The following is a 21628-nucleotide window of genomic DNA, read 5'->3' on the forward strand; positions in this document are numbered from 1 at the left end:
CACAAATTAGAAGAAAAGCTTGTTAAAAAACCAAAAAGGAACTGCAGAAAAATCTACTCAGGTGACTCGATCTATTCTTCAAAGAGAAGAAGAAAAACCGTACTACTGGCATCCCACAGTGCAATCAGGTATGTCTTCATTGTTTAATGCTTTTCACTAGAAATGGCCACATAAGGGGGCTTTACTAAAACTGGTTACCCTGCAATATAGCACATACAGTACCTCTTCAATACTTTTTTTACCAGTGCCCTCATCTCATCTCATCTCATCTCATCTCATCTCATCTCATCTCATCTCATCTCATCTCATCTCATCTCATCTCATCATCTCACCTTCCCCACTAACTACATATACTTTCTCTCACCGCTTATACCTGTGCTTTCACAAAAAATGAGTATCCCCAAAACCAAAATTTTCTGTCGAGCCCCAGTCTTCTGTTCGCTGTTTGTTTCTGTTACTATTAGCCTACCTAGCTGTAGGAAGATTCCAGAGCTGAGAAGGATTATGTCCACCAGTGACCCAGTCCAAAGCCAGAAACCAGCTGTAGGCTAATAGGCCACTAGTGAGACACAAAACCCAAAGTTAGCAGGTATTTTAGTCTTACTGAAACCATGCAAAGAATTCCCATTGCCTCCTAAAAATAAATAAATATATAAGTTATACATGGCCTTCTAAGCAACACAGTTGAGTTCCAATGTGAGAAGCCCATTTCAAGACTTAAAGCCAGGAACAAGCAATCATCAGACCGATACCTTTTTGTGCGTATGTCTGCAACTACTGCGCCTGTTTGGCATAACACTTCAAGGAATGAAAAGGCAAACTCGTATATTAAAAATACTGAGAAAGACCCATGACAAAATTAAACACAACAAAGCTTGTCAGGTGTCTCTAAACCACAACATTGTTCTTTTGGTCTCAGTGTTCCAATTCAATGTTGGCCAGCAGCACCAAACAAGCTAAAATGGTTCTCTGATAACCCAAGAGTGAACAACAAGCACCACTAATCAGGAATTAAAACCAGCTATGTATCAATTTAAATAAAGATCTCTTGCTAGCCAAACAGCAGGTAAACTCAGCTCCACTAGTCTCTACAGAAGGTGTCATAAGCTTGACAAAACCAGTGTGATCAATTTTTGGTAACTAATTCTTTGGGTGAGAGACTGTGGAAGTAAGCTGGTCTTTTAAAAACTGCCCGAAGACTTTTTTCAAACAAATACTTTATGAAAGTTTATGTGCCAAGCTATCTGGAATAACTTTAATAATTTAATACCCAACAAGAAAGTGCCATCAGTTTGCTCCTTCTGCTCCTTCCCCTCCTTCTTCCTCTTCTTCTTTAACAACTAAGGTACCTAGGAGGAAAAAAAAAAAGGAGGAAGACATAGTTAATGATGATCTACCTGAAAGCTTATCTGTCCTGTTGGAAAGAGTCAAGACTTGTATTTCCTGCCTGTTTCTAACCAACATGAACTTCTGCATACCTGAACTGGTCTTAACTAGAAAAGCCTTCAACTGATGAGCTCCTCTGTTGGGATGTTTTTCCACCTTCTTGGGTAACAGGGAATAAAAAGGTACTAATGCATGGTCTGCAAAATCAGCCTCACTTGGTCTTTGGGAGATGCACCAAGTCAGTTCAACTGCTAACAACCAACCAGCACATCCCGCTTCTCTTGTGGGGCCCCTACTTTGTGCTGCCTTTTCCAGGACATACATGCCCAAGTTTTAGTGTGGTTAGTAAGTCTAACATTGTACTACCCAAGGGTACTTTTTGCCCACAAATATGTGCCCTATTCCATTTTATGTTTTACACTCAAAACTTCTACTACCACAGCAAATGGACCACTGCAGGCCAGCCTTCCTAGCAGTGCAATTCTCTCATCAGGCTTCCACTTTCTAGTATTTTTTTTTACTGCAGTTGATCTGGTTTCAGATAGAATCTGGTAGTAGATTTCCCATCCACTGCTCCCTGGAATGAAGCTGTCTCCTCTTGTTGACATCCCTACACTCTTGCCTTCCCTGCTGCTCTTCTGACTCTTTCTTAGTGTTACCAGTCCTGCTCTCCCCTTTGCTGCTTTAGTAAACAGGGGATAATAGTGAACAGCTAACATCTCCATTGACAGGAATTAACATATTTAAAAATAGATTTCAACATTATCTAATTTTTAGTGTCTAAACAGTTGAATATCTTTTCATACCAGTGTCTTAAATAGGAGAGGACAGATCACAAATTGAGGCTTACTGTAGTAATGGAGGGGGATATTCAGGCATTTAGGAAATTTGCATGCAGTTTTGAAAATTTGCTCTTGCATCAAAAGTGAGCCAGAGCATATCCCTGTCTATCCCCATTCTCTCATGTCACCTCTTTTGTTGGGAAAACTGTAATTCAACTTAGCAGATGAAAGCCTTGTTAACTTATTTAATGCTAAATCTTTCGGTTCCCTTATTAGGTATTTGATAAAACTACTTAGGTATCTACAGAATAATGCCCAACTGTAGGTTGCAAGACCACTTGGATTTAACACTCCATAATCCATCAAACACTATGGCCAGGATCTCAGTAACTACTTCTGAATAACTCCAAAGAGGAGGGAGGAATATTAGTTTTATGGGCACACAAATGAATCTCTGAGGTTATAATTCATTTCCCTGTGGTTGTCTTTCTATTAAGCTTTTACCTCACCCCAACTGCCTTGTGCCCCAAACTCACCATCCAGCTTTTTCAGATTGGGTACCCGTTTGGTTGCTTCTTCAATCCAACTGTTCTGATCAGCAGCAAATTTCTCTTGTAGTGGATTTCCTACAAACACCAGCTCCTCTAGTAATGGCAGCTCTGCCAGTCTCACAAACTCTGCTGCAACCACAAAGGTGAAAACCAACCAGATGTGGAACATGGAAAGCACATCTGCACCACACATTCTTTTCAAACTCAGTGCAAACATGAAGAGCATGGGACACGACAGGAGAGGGACTGCTTGGGCTCTAACTGGTGTCAGGTTAAAGAACAGGGATGTGTTTTAAAACAGGTTGGAGAAAGATGATTCAAAGCATGAACTTAATTGGACTTAGAAGTTAAATTCAATATTCTAACTATTTTTACTCTCTTGCATGAGTGGATGTTTAGGGATTTTGCACGTGTCTGTAGGCTTGTCAGTTAGAATCAAACCTCCATGAGATACAGCACTATTTTTCACTTGGTGACTTGAACTTACGCATTCACCATACTACAGAAGTCCCTATGGAGTAGAGATGCATGGCTTACCCCAGTCTTTCACCAAATTATTTGACATATAAAGAATCTTCAGTTTCTTCATTACACGGATACCCCGCAGTTTCTCAATTAAGTTGTATGAGATCCATAGCTCCTCTAAAGTATCAGCGACTGCCTCCTGGAAAATGACAGGACTACTCAGATAAGCAGAAGTACATCTTCCTTATTATTCATACTCTTTCTTCACCTTCTACAGGTGACCTCATGTGAGAAAATACTGAGGTATGTTGGTCCTCATTTCCTTTTAAGCAGGTCCTGAATTATTATGCATAGCAAATACTCATGGGAATTAAAAGCAAAATTATATATGCAAATATATGTAAGGAGGACAGAAATCACTATATTAGAATAAAACAAGACATAGGTGGCTGGAGTAGTTCTTAAGGCTTAGGGGCAGAGGAGACAAATCTCCCTACTTGTGCACTGCAAGCATATATGAAGAGAATGCAATTCAACAAGTACTTTGGAAGGGATGTTGTACAGTGTGAGAGCATTATTTATTCTGGTATATTCTGGTATGTTTGTACCTGCTGGCCAGAAATCACATTCATAACCCTCTCAAAAGACAGGTTTGTTAAAACCAGTCATTACACACTAACTCTGCATTTCACACTTAAGAGATACCGCAACTCTGAAGGTGAGAGCAGCTTTGAAGAGAAAGTGTCTCTTGAGAAAGAAAGTAATTTATATATTCATTAAAAAAATACTGATTGAAAAAATATTCTTCTGGCCTGAATTCAAATATAACAAAATTGATCCAATTTTTTCCTCAACAAATTTTGCCCTACTAGGTAGACTCAGTCCTGCCACCATCCTCTCTAAAGCCATATTGCTGCAGGTACCAGTTAACATAAAAGGGACTGACTCTCAGGAAGTGCATGTTTATAGGACAGCCAATATTGGTATTAAAGAAGCACAGCCTAAGAACCTTCAGATAGAAAATTCCACATGCAAAAAGTCTGTAGGAATTATACTCATGTAAAGCCAGTAGATCTAAATGGCTTTACAGATAGATGGCAGTTTTCAAATAAAAGTTCTGATCATCTTCATTAAAGACAACAAAATCTCTCTTTCTAAAATTTTTCTGTGTAGTAAATTAGTGTAGCAGAATTTCCAAACATGGAGAGAATTTGAACCAAAAAAAAAGTGAATGATTGTCTGAAAATTCAGAAGCAATGCGTAAGAGTGAACAGAGGATAGCAAAAGGAGAATATAAAAGGTTAGTGCCTAACCTTTTATTCAATTAATTTTATTAAATTCAGCAAAGACTTGTATAAACACAGGGGAATTACCCCACATTCTATTTTGTTAGTGAAGGATTGATACTAAAAAGCACATACCAATCCATTCAAATTCTTTATGTTATTTCTTCCCAAAGACAGAATCCTCAATTTTTCTGTAATAAATTAAAAAAAAATCTTGTTAATAAACAGGGTTTTTTTTCAATAAGAAGATGCTGTAAGTCAGGTAAAACAGCATATTCTGCTTACAAACTGCACTCCGAACAGGCTGCCTTAAGAAAGAATGGCCTAACAGAAACAAAACCTCCTGACCTAAACAGATCGGCAGGAATGGATGTAGGGGAAAGCTGAGAAATACACTCATGAATATAAAGCTGCTCATGTGTAGGTTACCTACTTGAAATTCAGTCCTGATAAATACTGAATAAAAATTATTATTTTACCTTGCACCTGAACTCTAATTGCTGACCTGCTTCTTTTGATCTTACGTAATTCATCTCTCTTCTTCTCCAAGCAGAAGTGGTTCTGATCGTATTTTAAGGCAGCAGATTTGGTTTGTATACTAGAGGCAGCATGTAAGGCTGCCTTACAGATGCCTGATGAGAGACATTCAACTTAGTTCTAGTTTGTCTGGCTTTAGCATCAAATAATTGGTATAGACTGGATGTTTTGAATCTACATTAATATAAATATTTAACATACTTTAAAGGCTTTTAATGTTTTATTCCACTAAAAAATTTCATTGGTTTCACTTCTATGTATAACTACCTAATTCTTTTTTCTCATGATAGTTACTCAATTGAAGTATTACAGAACAGTTATTTGGAAAGACTACTGGAATATTTTTTCCCTGAAAAAACCAGTACTTCCAAATCTTTTGAAGTTTGAGTTTATTATGAAAAGAAATAAGTTCATCAAGCTCTTTGACAGATCTCTTGGTGTGCAGTTGGAAAGGATGAGATTCCAAGTTCCTTATCTATCCAGCTGACATTTTAATGGCAACAGAAAAGCCTGGAAGCTCCACTTCAAAACCTGCAGCCCTTTTCCAGCCTCATGCCACAGTCCAAGTCTTGAGGACAGACCATTAAGACTTGTGCTCCAAAGTCAGTAACCTAAGAGTTTCAAAGAATGCTGTCTAAGAAAGAGAAGCTCAACTTCTAGACAGGTGGCACATCCATTTATAAAGTATGAACAAAATGAAACCAAGTATATCCAATCCTCTGCAAAGTGGAATGACATTTTTCCATCCAGGTCTACAACACTCCAACCTCACTGCAACCAATAATGCATATGCAGAGTTGTTGAACAGCAGACTGTCTCCATCAGGAGCATGGAAAATGGTCATGACATCACTCTAGAACTGATTAGGTGTTGAATTCCACAGCAAGGCCCACTGGAGGGTACTGAAGTGCTTACTGAGGGGAATTTTTTGTTTGTTGCACTGTGAGACAACTGTCAAGGCCCGTGTAGGGATACCTGCTTCAGTACACCACTGCTGCTCAGCATGCATTCTCCACTAAGACTGATCATTTTAAAGGTCACTTGTAATGTTCTGTGAGGAGGGAATAAAAAAGGATAATAATAAGTATAAATAAAGCTGGGCACATATAACAAATGATGGTATATATCCTAACCAGGCAACTAGAAAAGAAACACAACGGACAGCTGGCTTGTCACTTACTTAGGTTGTTCAAGTTGGCGATTCTATCAATGCAGTTTGTAGACAGCGATAGTTTCCTTTAAAAGCAAGAATAATCAATTCACAGTATATAAGGGATCACTACATTGGAAGAGTTCCATGTCCAAACACCACTGCATTAGAAATAATTTTATGTTCTTGTCTCATTAGATGGTGAACTAACTGGATGTGTAAACAGACTCAAAATATCCTCAAACCATCAAGATTTCTTCAACTTTATTTAGCTTCAGGGAAAGTACCATGAGTTACTTACATGACATACTGGATTATCTTTTGATGCCTAGCTTTAGCAAATGCATGGATGTTTATTTCTGAAATTACTCTAATCTCTTTCTGAAAGTCCTGCTCAAATTGCCTCTTTTTTTTCCATGAATTTTGGAGTGGATCATAAATGTGCCAGTTAGCTGACAGACTCCAAACACAGATCTGTAATTATATACTGATACACAATATATATTTTTTCTGGGGACAAATATTAATACAGAATCTATCCTAACACCTTCTGAGTTAAGTTACAGGGGCCTTTGAATTAAAAAGGGCAACTCTATGTAGAAAGAAAAGCTCAGTTAGGAAAAAGAAGAGGAAGCTGCTGCTTTGAAGACCATTGACTTGACATTGATTTTAAACACCATTTACTACTTGAACATAGTAAATACATATTTGCAGTGGACAGCAGAGAAACTGAAACAAAGAGAGGAGAATATTTTGTTTCCAACAGGTTTTTCATTGAACTTACTCGCAGTTAACAAGAGCAGAAAGAGCACCATCCATCTTCTCCACAGGAGGAACCTGCCCGTACAGTTTCACTTCCTTTGCCTCTGAAGCCTTCTGGCCACTTTTTTCTTCCTAAAGAAAAGAGAAGGTGAGGAAGACACTCACTGCTACATGCAACTACCAAAAACTACTATACTAAAAAAATTACTCTAAAAGTGATTACTATAGAAGTAACTCCAATATACTACTGGAAAGAGAAAGCATTTTGAGGACTGTTACCAAGATTCCTGCTGGTGTAGCATAAAAAGGGTAAGGCTAGCTTATTTTCAAGATATCAAAAGAACTTATACATTACATATGCTGGTTTTTAAAAGTTGTGTAACAGTTGAGCAATTTAATCAAGGAGTCATCTGCCATAGAGAATGGAGAACAGATTGAAGGCTAAAATTTTGAATTAAGGTATTTCCATGGAGACTGACATAGAGAAATCACAGCTAGGGCCAATCTACAGCAGAAGCAGATTTTAAAAGTTCTGACAGAAAAGTTTCCTTCCCACTTCACCCAGAAATCTCAGAATTCATGCCTAACTCACAACACAAACTGAACACAGGGTAGTATCTTTTGGGGGAGAACCTCAACAGATTCACAGTGTTAAGAATCCCCCCCAAAAAAATTCTAATTAGCCATTAAGCAAGAGTGGGGGAAGATGTCACACTTTAGAGAATACAGAAAAAGACAAATTTCCTATTGACAACCTAGACTGATAATTCAGAGCCTTAGAAAAATGGACGTAACTTCAGCATTTAGGTTTATTAAAAATATAGTCTATTAAAGTTTTTAAAATTCGGAAGTGATGGCAATTATTGACTAAACACTTGGAGCAAGTATCTATTTAGAGAGTAGCAGCAGTTTTGACAGCTGCCTCCCTGACAGCACAAAGGGAGCATTTTGTCAGTTCACTCAGTGTTCAGTGCAGGGACTGGAGGTCCATTAACAAAGGAGAAATCCTGGCGCTTTAGAAACAAGGACTCTTGTTTTCTCCCCCATTTCATGCATCTACTGAAAAGGGAGATAGCTGAGTGTGCCCCAGTTTATATGGCTACTTTGTAATTAAATTAATCATATCCTGTAAGTCTTTTAGTATCTCACTGCAGAACATCAGGTTTTCATAACATTATTTTTCCTCTTATGCACCCAAAATACTTCAGAAATCCTAATGTAATAAAAAAAAAGTTGTCTTGTACATTTATTTATATTCCAGTTTCTGTCCAAATTCAGTGTGACAGTATTATACTCATATTTAGCGATTTAGCAAATAAGCATGTCAGATGTTTTGCTGGAATATGCCTATACATGTTCAAACAAAGTAACTATATCAATGGGAAACTTCCATTTTCTTTTCTAAGAACAGCACTGTATCTATTTGTATTTACACTCAGTTTGTAATCTATCCGCTTATACCAACCAATAAAAACACATTTTTCCTTAAAAACATGAAAGGGAGAGAGCTTCCAACACAGACTGTGGCCAGCAGTGAGCACCTGCAGGAAGAAAATTCATCCTGATTGCCAAGTACTTCTGTAAGCAGCTGCATAACCACAATATGCCACAGAGAAAGTATAGGTAGAACAGACATATTTAAGAACAGGTTACATGTTTGCCAAGTTGAAGCTGCTTTGATTTCAAGTTGCTTTGATTCAACTAATGTCACCCTGACTGTAGGGCATAGGTAAACCCTTATGGCAAAGGGAAGCAAAAAATTCAGAATGCAACACAACACCGAATCCAGTTGTACAAGTCACATGGACCCAGATTAGGAAGAGTAAAAAGAAGATTTAGACCCACCCCCAATAATTTGAACAGAAAAGCAAATTCAGCACTTCATGCCTAACTTTGATGGAAACTCACTGACACAGGGTGATTCTGTCTAAGAGACATGTGACAGAGGAGCAAATGAAAAATAAATCTGTCATAGGAAACATGGAGCTGAAGTTCTGGAAGGCAGAAAGAGTGAGGGAGGAAAAGAAAACTTTTAATATACAGTTCATACCTCTAGTAATGCTAATGTCTGCAAGTCGTTGCATTCTAGTTCTAACTAGGAGAGCAGGAGTGAAGTTTGTGGGATATACCAACGTAACTGGAAAACCCCTGAAATACTGAAGGTACTAAACAATGATAAAACTCAAAATGGAAGCAATCTTCAGTCACAGGCTAGTACCTTGAGCTTCTGGCTTTCAAGTGCACCTGCCCACACTCTCACATCCAGATCTTCTAGAGACCAAAACATTTATAAATCCTTGCTCTAGCAGCTGGCCAGAATTAGCAGGGAAGCACATGTACACCAGACAGCACATCTGTGCCTTTATCTAAAATTCAGAGACTGGGGAAAGATTTTCACTGGTTTTACTGGACAATGAATCTGACCCTAGAGCATCCTGCCTCATCATTTGAAATTACATCTGCATCCTTGCCAACACACAGCTTTCTGGAACACCAGGTCAGCCACCACCAGACAAATGAGCTTCTGCATTAACACAGTTACTTTAAGAAGAAAAAAAACCCAAGAAATTCATTCTGAGTTAAGCTTTGCACAACATGAGGCACCATATGTCAAAAGACATGTAGAAGTTTCACTGAATTCAGTACAGTGAGAATTTCATACTTGTTTATTCTGTGGGAAAGACTGCACTTAGGTAAAGTGAACAGAGCATAATTAAAACATAATACCTTCCTAGCTCTGAATCTCTTTGTGGCTTCAGGCCAATGCACATTCAGCAGAACAAGGCAGGAGGGCAAAACAGACTAATCTTTACCAGTAGTATCAATTTAACAGGAACATATAGAAAGTCCAACAGAATGTACTATACAACAGCAACAGTAATCATCATTTTACTTTGTGAAACTTCTTAAGGCAGATGTTTCAAGCAAACATTTCTTAAAACGTTTGAAAAACAAATTCAGCTGAATACAGTCAAACCCTACGCCACTAGACACTGTTCTAGTACTTACCCATCTGGCTAGAGCTTCTTTGATGGTCGTTGCTTTTGCCTAAAAATGAAACAAATTTAAGTGGATATTCACTGAAATTTTTAAGTGGCTTGTTCACTGCAAATCTATTTCCTCTCCCTTCCCTCTCCCTATCCTGCTTGTTTGCCCCCCTTCCACCACTCTCCTGTATTATCTTGAGTCAGCCAAGTCAAAGAAGTTGGAAACCCCCAGTATCCCATAGTTTTGTTTTCTGGGGTACTTTGCTGCATTTTCAGAAGCAAACGTTGGGCTTAATGTCAGGACATTACCTTCCTGATCTTACTTTCTGCCCCATGGCACACTGCTTATCAGCTTTTATGGTGAAATTCAATTCAAAAGCATAAGAAGTTACTGCACTGAAAATTGCAGTCTAATGCTCTTAAACCCTCACACTTTCTATCGCACATTAGCAACTTCCTGTCTGAAAGCAAGTCTGTGACCAGACAATGATACAGCCTCTTAAAATTCACTGAAGAAAATGAGGTACACCTTGCCAAAACTCAAGAGCAATCTGGATTGTATATATTTGGGGTTTCTTTCCAATCGTTTTGCATTGAGTTACACCATGCGATGTGAAAACATGTATATTAATCAGTTTGGGAAAACCTGAGAGCTGCTTTTGAAGGCTTTTTAAGGACTGACCCTCTTTCTGTAGTCACTAGCTCATACTTTTCTGCCTCACATCAGAGTCTTAGTGAAACCACATAAAGATATCCAAAACAATTATATATAAACAACATGTTTAATGCTTCTCTAAACATTAAACATATTCCAAGATGTCTTTTGGACTAAAAAGGTTTCAGAGATCAACCTTTTACAAACACTCATCAATAGCCTTCTTTCTACAAATACAGGAGGACTCTAGTTCTGGCATCTCTGTTGCTCTTAAGTGTAGCAGTACATGTGGATAAAAGCAGCCTGTCAGGTAATCAGATATATAACCCCCACACACTATAAAAGTTAAGGCCAACAAACTAAGTTCCACCAAACACCTTACAGGCAGCCACCTCAGTCACAGAGCTTTAGTGTTGGATACTTTACTCTTGACCACAGGAAACTCTGGTCCCACCAGTAAAAGGCAACAGCCAAGGCAGCTGCATATAAAAAATGGCCACAGCCACTGAACACCCAGCAACAGCCTAAGAGCCAGCAACATCAGGGTGCCTGAGTGTGCATCTCAAACATCAACATGCACCTCCATTTAGACATCCTCAGATGTCCCAGCTGTTTCTGCCCATTGACAGGCATTCATTTCAATCTGGTCTATACCAAGTGACAGCTAGTTCTAAATCCCATTGGACATGACCTGCAAACTTGTGCCACATCAGTAGCTCCTCAGTGCCTGCCAAAGATGAACATCTGCATGACCTCCTCTGGTTCAGAAGATCACATCCCTAAGTTCCCACTACAAAAGCCTCATTCAAGCCTATTAACAGCTACCACTGTGCCAGCAAAAACAGCTGTCTTCCAGTTAACTGGGGTTTTTTGGGCAGGAACTTAATTGTCTTTTTCATACTTACGGCAGCCAATCACCACAGCACTTGGGTATGTGATCTCAGTCACTCATGTTGAAGGCAGAAATGCATTTATAAGACCAGTGCCTGCTGCTGTTTCAAAGTCATGCCTAAAACCAGTTTGGACTTTAAAGCTATTGATCCATGTGAGCACAAGGAGCAGCTCCTTCCCTGACCTCTGTTGACTTATCTCTGCCGTTTTGATGGAAACACGGACACCAGCACAGTGGGTTATCTGGAGAGCACATATCAGGGACTTCATTTTCTTTGAGGCGCACTTAAAATTTCTGCTGGTAAATCAGAGTATCTTCTGCCACGGGAGATTACTTAAGAGAAACTTCTCTCCAAGAAGCTTATCTGCAGGGTTCTTCTACCTGCTTATTGAACAATTTTCTACAGGCATTTAGACTAAAGAAAGTCATAATACTTAAGATACTCAAAATTCCAGGGTGACCAATGGTCAGCATCAACATGGCAGGAACAAGAAACAGAATCTCTTAAGGGGAAAAAAATAACCATACTTGTACTAGTAATAGTTGTAACAAAAGATGTATTTCCCCCCCCTCCCCCCAAAACATGGCAGTTGGACACAGAGTATTTCCAAAATTTAGATCCCCCCAGGGCAAAGCAAAATAGCAACACTTCGCCTTTATTTGCAGACATTTATTTGTATGTTAAATAGATGAAATCGGAATTGCACAGCAACAGATACCAAGCTAATTGCTGTAGTGATGGCCGATACTGCCGCCTTAAAGCCACGTACTAACTGAGGTTTGTGAGACTCCCCTCCTCCGCCGCTTATCCCCGAAATCCCCCTTTCCCAAGGCACAGCAGCAGGCTACCGTCCCCCGCTCAGTCGCCGCCCCGACCCCGCGCTGCCTCCCGGACGGCTCTCGCCGAGCCCGGGCTGCTCGGCGGGGCCCGGCCCGCGGGGGGCTCCGCGCCGCCCCTCAGCGCCGCCGCCGGCCCGCTCAGACCCCGCCGCAGCCCCCGCCGCCGCCCGGCCGCAGGACTCACCATGGTGCCGTTGCTACCGCGAACGCTCCGGTTGCTACGGGCGCGGGGAACGCCCCGCCCGGAACTCGCGTAGCGGGCGGCAGCCCGCGGCGCCTTGTGGGACGTGGCGGGGCTGGCCCTGGCCTTGTGCGAGCCCGGCACGGGGCTCACGGCCCACCCGGGGCGTTGTGGAACCCCACGGGCAGCTCCGAGGGCCCGCAGCTGTGGCCGGTGCAGCTCATCCAGCCCCCCGAGCACTCATCGTAGTGGAATGTGATGGGAGTGTGGCCTGGCAGAGAATTACTGTGGCCGGTTCCGGGCTCCTCAGTACAAGAGGAGCTACTGGAGAGAGGCCAGTGGAGGGCCACGAAGATGACGAGGGGTCTGCAGCCTCCCTCTTGTGAGGAGAGACTGCGGGACCTTGGCGTGTTTCATCTATGGGAGATGAGATGTCACTAATACATACAAATATCTCAAAGGTGGGTGTGAAGAGGATGGTGCCAGACTCTTCTCAGGGGTGCCCAGTGACAGGACAAGGAGAAATGGCCTTAAGCTGAAACACAAGAAGTTCTACCTCAACATGAAGAAGAACTGCTTTACATTGAGGGTGGCAAACACTGGAATAGGCTGCCAGGGAGGCCATGGAATCTCCCTCTGGAGACAGTCCAAATCCACCTGGACAGACACATTCCTATGTAACTTGCTCTAGGTGACCCTGCCTTAGGCAGAGGGCTTAGACTAGGTGATCTCCAGAGGTCTCTTCCAACCCTAACCATCCTGTGAATGTAAACCAATATAAGTAATGTAGCTGTAACTAAGGCCATAATTAGGCACTCAACTTTAATGTATACTTTGGGAAATAGCTACACATTCTGCACAGTGCCTGCAATGCATATCGAGTCCCCAGGTAGCATTGTAAATATACAAAATGCTAGTGCAAAGGTTGTCTGGTTTTCAACGGGTCCTTCTATTATTTTTTTTGTCCAGGAAACCCACACTCATTAACAAAAAGCTCTTCACAGTAAAATTACATTCTTTTTATTTTTCCTCCTTTTTAAACAAAGTATCATTCACTTTTCCAAACAAATATGTAACATCAAATTCTTATACATGGTTGCTTTTTAACAAAGGAAGTGTTTTATTTCTCTTTCAAATTCCATATATCTGACAAAATCTAACACTGAATTATTTTAAAAGCTTGTGCTTTAGAAATTAAGTCTGAGAACTCTTAACCTACCTGGTTTTTGTTTTATTTACAACTTAACATTTACTTTATGAACCTCCAAATTGCAATCTTGCATACCACTGCATATGCTGAGGTAGGACTGCAGTGTGGAGACATAGGTATTGGCACTGGGAGAGTGACAGAACAGGGATAGGGGAGGTGCTTCTCTTGCACGTAACAGCTCCAACTGCTGAAGAGGCCCAGGATGAGGCAGACCAACAAACAGAACCCTTTCTTTTTACAGTTGCCACTTGGAATAAGTTTGTAAAAAAAGGCAGGGTGCCAGGTATGGGTGACACCAAGGAGCAAATCGCAGCAGGCTCTGGTCCTGGACTGCTGGGGCTGCTCATGTTAGCAGAGGTTCAAGCACCAGATATGACTTGGCAAAAGCCTCTTCAGCTGGTGAGGGAGTTTAGAGACCAGGCACGAAGAGATCTTGTGTGGAGTTAGCAGGGTGGAGCTTCTCTTGTAAAGAGAACGGATGGATAAATTGTTCAGTTGGTGTTGATTGTGTGTGAAGAACATGTGACTTTTATCAAATGTAAAGGAATAATAAGAGTTGCAGAAAGCTAGTGAGACTGAGCAGCAGCATAGTGACAGTTAACTGGAGAGAGATCCCTGAGAGCAAAGCAAAACTGAGTACCACTAATGAAAGTTTTGTATCTTCCTGGGCAGCTCTCAAAGTGGTCTGACAAAATGACTTTGCAAGGAGCAATTTTGTTGATAGAGGCCCTCATTAAACAGGCCTTCAGCACTGGCACCCTTTCAGCAAGACCCTCTTGAGAGATCAACTCATTTGGGAAGAAGTTCTACCTGAATGGTGAGGAAAGAGAAGGCACTAGCCAAAAATTAACTTGGATGAAAAAAAAAAAAAGAAAAATGTCAGGCAGTCATGGAAAAGCTATCCTAGATTTGGCTTTGGGTGCTTTTTTGTTTTGGATTCTGAGTTAATCACCACTGTAAGGTGACAGCTGTTTACAGTCAGTTTAAATCTACAGGCTAGGTTTTCTGTCTCCCAACTCTGTTTCCTCCCTAAGAACAGCTGTCAGCATCTGTTGACATCATTACTAAAGAGTTCCACAAGTAATTAATCCCTAACTGCATTTGGACATGCTCTAACCTATCCAACAGAATCTTAATACCGAGTGTCAAATGCCAATCCAAGACATTACATGAACAGACAGGTACATCCCCAATACAAGACAGTGCTAATGCCACCATCCTCCTTGGATGACAAGGAAAAGTACTCTTCATTTTCCCATTCAGCATATAGGGGTTGTTGGAAAGAAACAGACTTTGTCACCAGAAGACCACAATGCTAAGTGTATGAGCCTCATTTCAAGTAAGTATCTCCAGCTTCATGTAAATGGAAAAGATTTCCAAAATGTATATGGTTGTACCTTTGAGAATTCTGGGCTAAGGTAGCTTAGGACTCCAAGACAGAGTCATTCATGATTTGGATGTCTACATTTATAATCCATCGCTGCCGAGGTGTGATCCTGTCTGTCACTGCTGAGGGTGCAGGCTGCCTGTTAACATTCTCTGAGTTGTAAGTACTAAAAGCAAGGAAGTACCTACTACTCTCCTTAGGTACTTGTTTCTTCATATCATGACCACTTTGAGCTGTCAAATTTGTACCACAGTGCAGCCTGCTTATTGTTTCACATCTCCTCTGTTTACCTGGTTAACTTAGGCTGCTCCAAATAAATCCCTTTCTTTTTGGATTTATGCTTGTAACTAAGTAGTCATTTGGTTATTTTCATATTTCAAGGCTTGTCTCAGTCAATCCCTTCAATTCACCAGTGATGACCTGTCATTTTGGTGGCTCAAGTTCAGTCCTTGCAGGTCTGCAACAGCTTGCATGTGCTTATGTGTTCATCCCAAGTGCAAGTGCAGAAACTCCTGAATCTTTCCCCAGGAGTGTTCCTGTGCATGGGCATGTGCTTTGCTCTCTCCACCCCCCAAAACAGGCACCCCCAAAACACGATCCGTAGCTACCTGACAAAATGGAGTAGAGGGAGGATCAATTCGGTGACCTGCTCCTGGATAACTCAGGAGCTCAAAGTTCTCCTTCCCGTGCTGGCGTAGACGCCTGATTGCCAGCTCAGCATATAAGGAGCTCTTCCACATACGATCATCTTCCCCTACCACTAAGAGAAAGTGACCTTCTGCTTTTTCAATGGGGATCACGCAAGGAGAATTATCAGGATTTGTTGGATCATCCAGAGCTTCAAAAATGTCAAATATACCGGTGTCAGAGACACTGACTTTGTTCATATCAAAACGCAGCCCAGGCAGAGTCATCTCACCATAATGGAGGTCTGCAACTGTGTTTGAACTACAGCCGGAGATAGAGACAGCAGCCACTACTTCTGGCAGGAAGGTGATCATGGAGAGTGCTAATTCTGCCCCTTTCCCAGTCCCAATCACTCCAACTCCGGGTCCTTTCACCTTCAGATAAGATAGGGGGTGGAGAAGAGAGAAAGAAAGGAATAAAGGAAGCATGCATTATAATGGGATTAGTCATTAAATGACTTTGTAGTTGTTTTATTAAAAATAAAGGTTAGGTTAATTATTGATGTGACCTGTTGAAAAGTGACAGTCTGGACCCAGGCTCCTCCTTCCATTTACAGTATTATTTTCCAGAGACACCAAGAGATATCAAACCCCCAAAAAAATGCACAGACAGGCACAAGACATACCATAACTCGATCCTTACCTGGTCCCTACTGCATATATTAATGCAATTTTTTTCTCATTTTCCTAAAACATTTCCGGGAATTCAAGCACAGTCTATGGTTTTATATGTCTCAGGAAAATAAAGTAACCTCACAAATTACACCTAAAGGATTAGATAAGTAGCATTCGTCTTGTCTTTTTCTAGCCTGGAAAGTAAAACTGAAAGCAACATCTCACATAATCAAATCCATTTTTTCAACTACTATTGAGCAGTGTCATATCCTCCTCTCTTAAAACTAATTGCTGTCATGTAAAAAAAACCAACCCCAAACAAACACATTTTTATCACCACTGGTCCTGTTTGGAGGATACTCCAGCATTCACTATCCTACTGATCAGCAATCTTCTAGGTCCAGCTTGATTTATTTAACAGACAGTTTGTGCTGGAAGAAATTCACTCTCCCCAGTCATATGCATAAGCCACTATTGGGCCTAAACTTGCCCAGCAGAAACTGATACTCAAATATATTAAAAAAAAAAAATCACCACCCCCACTTAGGCATAACTGCTGAATCCTCCCTAGTCCCAAGAGATCTCTCATTACACTCACCTTTGGGTGACGCTGTAGGAACCTTGCTGCCTCCTCAAAGTACTCAAGTTTTAATTCTTTCATGACCCTAGGAAGATCTTCAAAGTCAAAATATGGCAGAGAAAGAGCAGCAAAACCATGGGTAGCCAGGAGACTGGATCTAAATTCAATCAAGCCTCCTTCATCACCATACATGTCAATCACTCCTGGAAAAGGGCCATCCCCTGTATTAAAAGAGAACAGGTCCAGCGGAAAAGTTATCAAATGGGACGCTAAAAACTATCTAGTGAAGAGTGAACAACAAAATACAGAATGCTTAACACATTTGCTATTAATAGTCATTACTTTTCCATTTGCACAGCAGAGATTAGGAGAACCAGTGCTGTATCCCACTTCAGCTATTTCAAACTAAGAATAGGTCCTTACATTCCTGTAAAAATATGTGAAGTTAGAGATTTTGCTTTTTTAAAAAAAAACAACTGTTATAAATGTATTTTCAAGGGTCTTAACCTCCTGCCCTCAGGCCAATCATACAGCAAGTCAGCTATTTTCCCATAAAGTCACATCTTAATTAGCAAAGTGCAAGCTCATGAGTAATGAGGCAAGAGCACTGAGCCCTTGAAGTAAATTCTACAAAACTGACGTAAATTCTGGAATAAACTGCATTGAGCAAAGCACAACAAGATAACCCATTGTTAAAATCAACTGGATTTATTAGCTCTGTCTCAACATCAGCACTTTAAGACTTGGCAGGAGAACTGCTCCTACAGATGTGACAAGACAGAAGGTAGAACTGAGAGCTGTTTGGGTGCGGCTGTGTGTGCATGACTGATGTACAGATAAACATGCACATACCTGCGTACAGTCTGTCCCACCAACAACAGAAATAATCAGAACCACAATTTTAAGCAGCCATGCTTTTGCAGCCAAGGTCGTGTTTGTTTGCCAAGCCAGGAGATCTTAGGCTAAAAGGCTAAAGATGCTATTAGTGGAGCTTTAAAGACCCCAGACAAGCAAATTTTTTTTTCTTTTTTTTTTTCCCCTGGCCACCAGATGTCATCTCTGATGTGCCCCAGTCCAGCTCACTACCACTGTCTCAGCACAAACAGGACACACTTGTTGCAAAAGTGTTTTATGTTAACTCTCTGACACTACTTGTATGTATGTGCTAAAGGAAAGGTCTCTGGCATTTCAACACACTTGAGAAAAGGAGGTTTTATATAAGGCATGCTAAATGTCTTAGGTGGAAAGCTCCTAAATTAAAGCAGTAAGAAATCAGAAATGCTTTTGGATTCTTACTCTTTCAGTTCTGATCTTTTTTTCCACTGAAGTTCAATATTCTACTTGAGAGAAAATATGTCAGGATAAACTTGTTATAATTCCATGATCAGCAGAAACCTTTAGTTAGCAGCAGCCAGTGCAGGTGGCAAGAAAGTACCTATTCATTCACCACCCCTATCTAGAAAGCTTCTAGCAAGAGCATGTAATCAGAACACAGTCATACACGAATGTGTTTCTCTCTCATGAAGACAACCTTTAACTTGCACAAGGATCCTGGACTGCCTCTCTTGAGTGCCTACACATGCCCAAGTATATGGTTCCTGCAGAGCTCACTAAAAAGCAGGATAAAATAGGCTAGACAACTTTACTAACATTTAAAAACAAACAAACCTCCACATCTGTAACTCTTATGCCTAAATTAAGAAATCACTTTCATATTAAAATTACAGTGTGAGCCCATTCATGTCCTCTAACTTTTACCAAGAATGGTTTGCATTTAAGATTCCTATCCTAAAAATATTAACATTTTTTTGTCCCTTCAGCAAAGAGGGGTATGGTAGTAATTCTGTAACTGGATTCTCCATCATGAGGGATGCCAATATCATTTAAGCAATTATTCCAGACTTTTCCACACTATTACAATGCCAGACTTTCTAAAGGGGAAAATACAGTTTTATCTTGCAGATCTCTGGATTCCCACTGAGCTCAGCAGAAATCGAACTCATCCTCGAAGGCAGGATAGATCAAAACAATGTCTCAGGGATGGAAAATCCAGCATGCTGACTAAACATCTGAAATTCAAAGTTCAATCTCTGTTGTTTTTTTCTTCAGTGGACTTTGGATCCGTATCTAAATGGATTTAAAAAATCATTGCTTTGGAAATCATTCAATGAAAATACTTAAATACTTAACAACTGTAGCGATACTTACAGGAGTTGCTGAACGAAGTAGTTTTACATTAGAGGTAATGTGGAGGGCAGTTCCAGTACCACAACACTCAGGGAACTACAAGACGTTTAACTCATAGCTCAAGTGTAAAACACAATCACTGGTGTAAGGTTTCGTTTCCCAACACCACTCACAGAATATCAAACCTCATAAAGCACAACCATCTCATAAGCAGAACAGGCACAACTTGCTCATAAATCTATTTTGTCTTTATGCCACAAAAGTGACCTAACTACTAACTTAGCTTTGGCTCCAGTGTAATAGATGTGGAATACATGTATTTTCTAGAATTTCTTCTGCTGCTCTGCTTCCTGGCTTGTGTTTCACAGGGAAGAAGAATACTTTTTAAATTCAATCCTACTTAGGATAAAATCCGTGGGAAATTCAGCACAGGCTCACACAATGAAGCGCATCAGCTTTTCTGGATGTTAGATTCTGGTACTCCAGAGCGAACCTACTGAAAAACCACAGGCAATGAAATAAACGCTACAGCCCCTGTTCTCTTTCAGCTGCGGCCCGTCCCGCAAGAGCCGCCTGCCCGTGCCCGCCCTGCTCGGTGCCGCCGAGAAGGACCAGGCGGGGCGGCCATGCATAAGCCGGGCCCTGTCGCGACAAGCACTTGGGCTAGCTTCAAAGAGTTCAGGGCCACCTGTCTGCAGGGCGGCGTTCGGCTGCTGGGGAATGCGGATTCCCCGGGTGATAGCCTCTGCATGGGTTTGTTTTACGAGACCTTCCTTGCTCTGGTCAAAGAAGCCGGGGGGTCCCGCCGGCCCCAGAGCGAAGGTCTCGGGCCGGGACACTCACCCGGCGGCAGGAAAAGGGAGCCTCTTACGACTCCTTCCTTCAGCCGAATCCTCCGCACGCCGGGGGCCGTGAACAACCGCTGCACCTCGGCCTTGGCCACCACGGGCCCGGGCATGGCGCCGGGCGGGCTGTGGCCCTGGTGGACCAACACCTCCACCTTCATCGGGGCGCCGGTGCTGCGGGGAACGAACCGCTGGTACGGCTTCTCCATGCCGGCGGGGGCGAGGCTCCAAAAGAGCCCCATGGGCTCCACGCCGGTGTAGTCCCCGCCGTGGGAGGCGTCCGTGCCCAGGTGCAGCTCCCCGCGGCTGTCCGCCCGGTAGTGAGCGCACGACTGGAAGAGGCAGCCGCGGTCATCGGCCGCCACCGCCCGCAGGGTCACCGGCTGCCCCGGGCTCAGCCCCGCCACCCGCGTCTCCACCCGCTCGTCGGCCGGCCCGGCGGCGGGGGACACGGCCAGGCTAGCAGCCCGCCGGGCTGGCGGGGCACGCAGCAGGGCCCGCGCCGGGGCGGCGGCAGCCAGCGCTCTCCACATGGCGGCGGCAGTGCCGGGTGCGCGATGTGGCCGCGCCGCCCGCAATATCGGTACCGCGGCCGCCGCCCCCTCCAGGCGGCCCCAATCGAGAGCAGAGCCCCTCCCCACCCCCCAGCCCCGGAAAGGCCGTCCGCCCCGGGCCGCTTCTGCCTCCCTCAAGCCGTCCAACCGACTGGAGCAGCGAACACTGGAAAAGCCGCCAGCCCGGGGCCGCTCCCGCCTCCCCCAAACCATCCTACCGACTGGAGCAGCGACCCGGGGGCAGCGGTTAAAGTTTCACTTTAATCCATTGCAAGCACAGTGGATACAAAACGCACGAATGGGCCTGACGCACGGGCAGCAGCCGAGGCTGGATGCGGGCTGCAGACCCTGCTGGGTACGTGTTCGGACATAGTGCAAATACGCCGGCAACACCCCTCGTCGTTCCTTTCAACCCCACGCTTGGGTGTCAAACGTTTCTGACGATCCCCGGCGGGACTGAGCGCTCACCCCGCTCAGAGAGCAGCGGGCGTGCAGCCGGAGCCCCGCTCCGCCACAGCAGGCCGGCCGCCTCACCGCCCCTTCCAGCCCGCCTCAGGCCGCACAGCACTCGGCCTCACGGAGCCACCGTGCCAGCCCCGCAGCCGGGCTGTTCTCAGCAGCCCTTACGAGCAGGCAGCTGAGAAGGCATTTAGGGAATGTATAGGCAGGGAGCTCCCACAGTGCTGCGGACCTCCACAGAGATACCCAGCCATGCTGAGGAGACACCCATTAGCGGCTCCGGGATGATGACTAACAGCACCCGTTCTGTTGTTTCTTCACGCTTATGAACTTCCACAGACTGTTTAAATGCCTCATTTCTACTGCATGTGCTCAGAATGTCACATCAAGCTATGGGCTGTTTGTTGCCTATAAATGTGAAGTGTTACCTGAGGGTGCTCGCACAGTATTGCTGCTTTTGGTAAGCAAAATATTCGATATTGTTAAGGCAAATGCATTTTACCGGTGTGGGAGAAGGGGAAGGAGCGACAAAGGAGGGAGAAGTGCACAGGGAGAACAGAAAGATTACTGGAGGCAGGAAGAGAGAACTGCTGCTTCCAGAAAAACTAGAATACTGGAACTAGAACACAAA

General features: G+C 42.8%; 1 protein-coding gene across 1 annotated transcript; it reads right to left on the reverse strand.

Annotated features, from left to right (window-relative positions):
• Positions 1–1271: 1271 nt before the first annotated feature.
• LOC309574695 (peroxisomal succinyl-coenzyme A thioesterase-like) lies at positions 1272–20555 on the reverse strand. The gene is made up of 10 exons (XM_082284515.1): positions 19983–20555; positions 16971–17173; positions 15680–16132; positions 9929–9967; positions 6942–7051; positions 6188–6243; positions 4606–4661; positions 3257–3383; positions 2705–2848; positions 1272–1349 (listed from the first exon to the last, which is right to left on the reverse strand). Exons 1-10 carry the CDS (start codon positions 20515–20517, stop codon positions 1288–1290), a joined length of 1785 nt encoding a protein of 594 aa, XP_082140641.1. The 5' UTR covers positions 20518–20555; the 3' UTR covers positions 1272–1287.
• Positions 20556–21628: the final 1073 nt, after the last annotated feature.

The sequence above is a fragment of the Coloeus monedula genome (assembly GCF_965178545.1).
Source record: "Coloeus monedula genome assembly, chromosome: 6".
Taxonomy (NCBI): domain Eukaryota; kingdom Metazoa; phylum Chordata; class Aves; order Passeriformes; family Corvidae; genus Coloeus; species Coloeus monedula.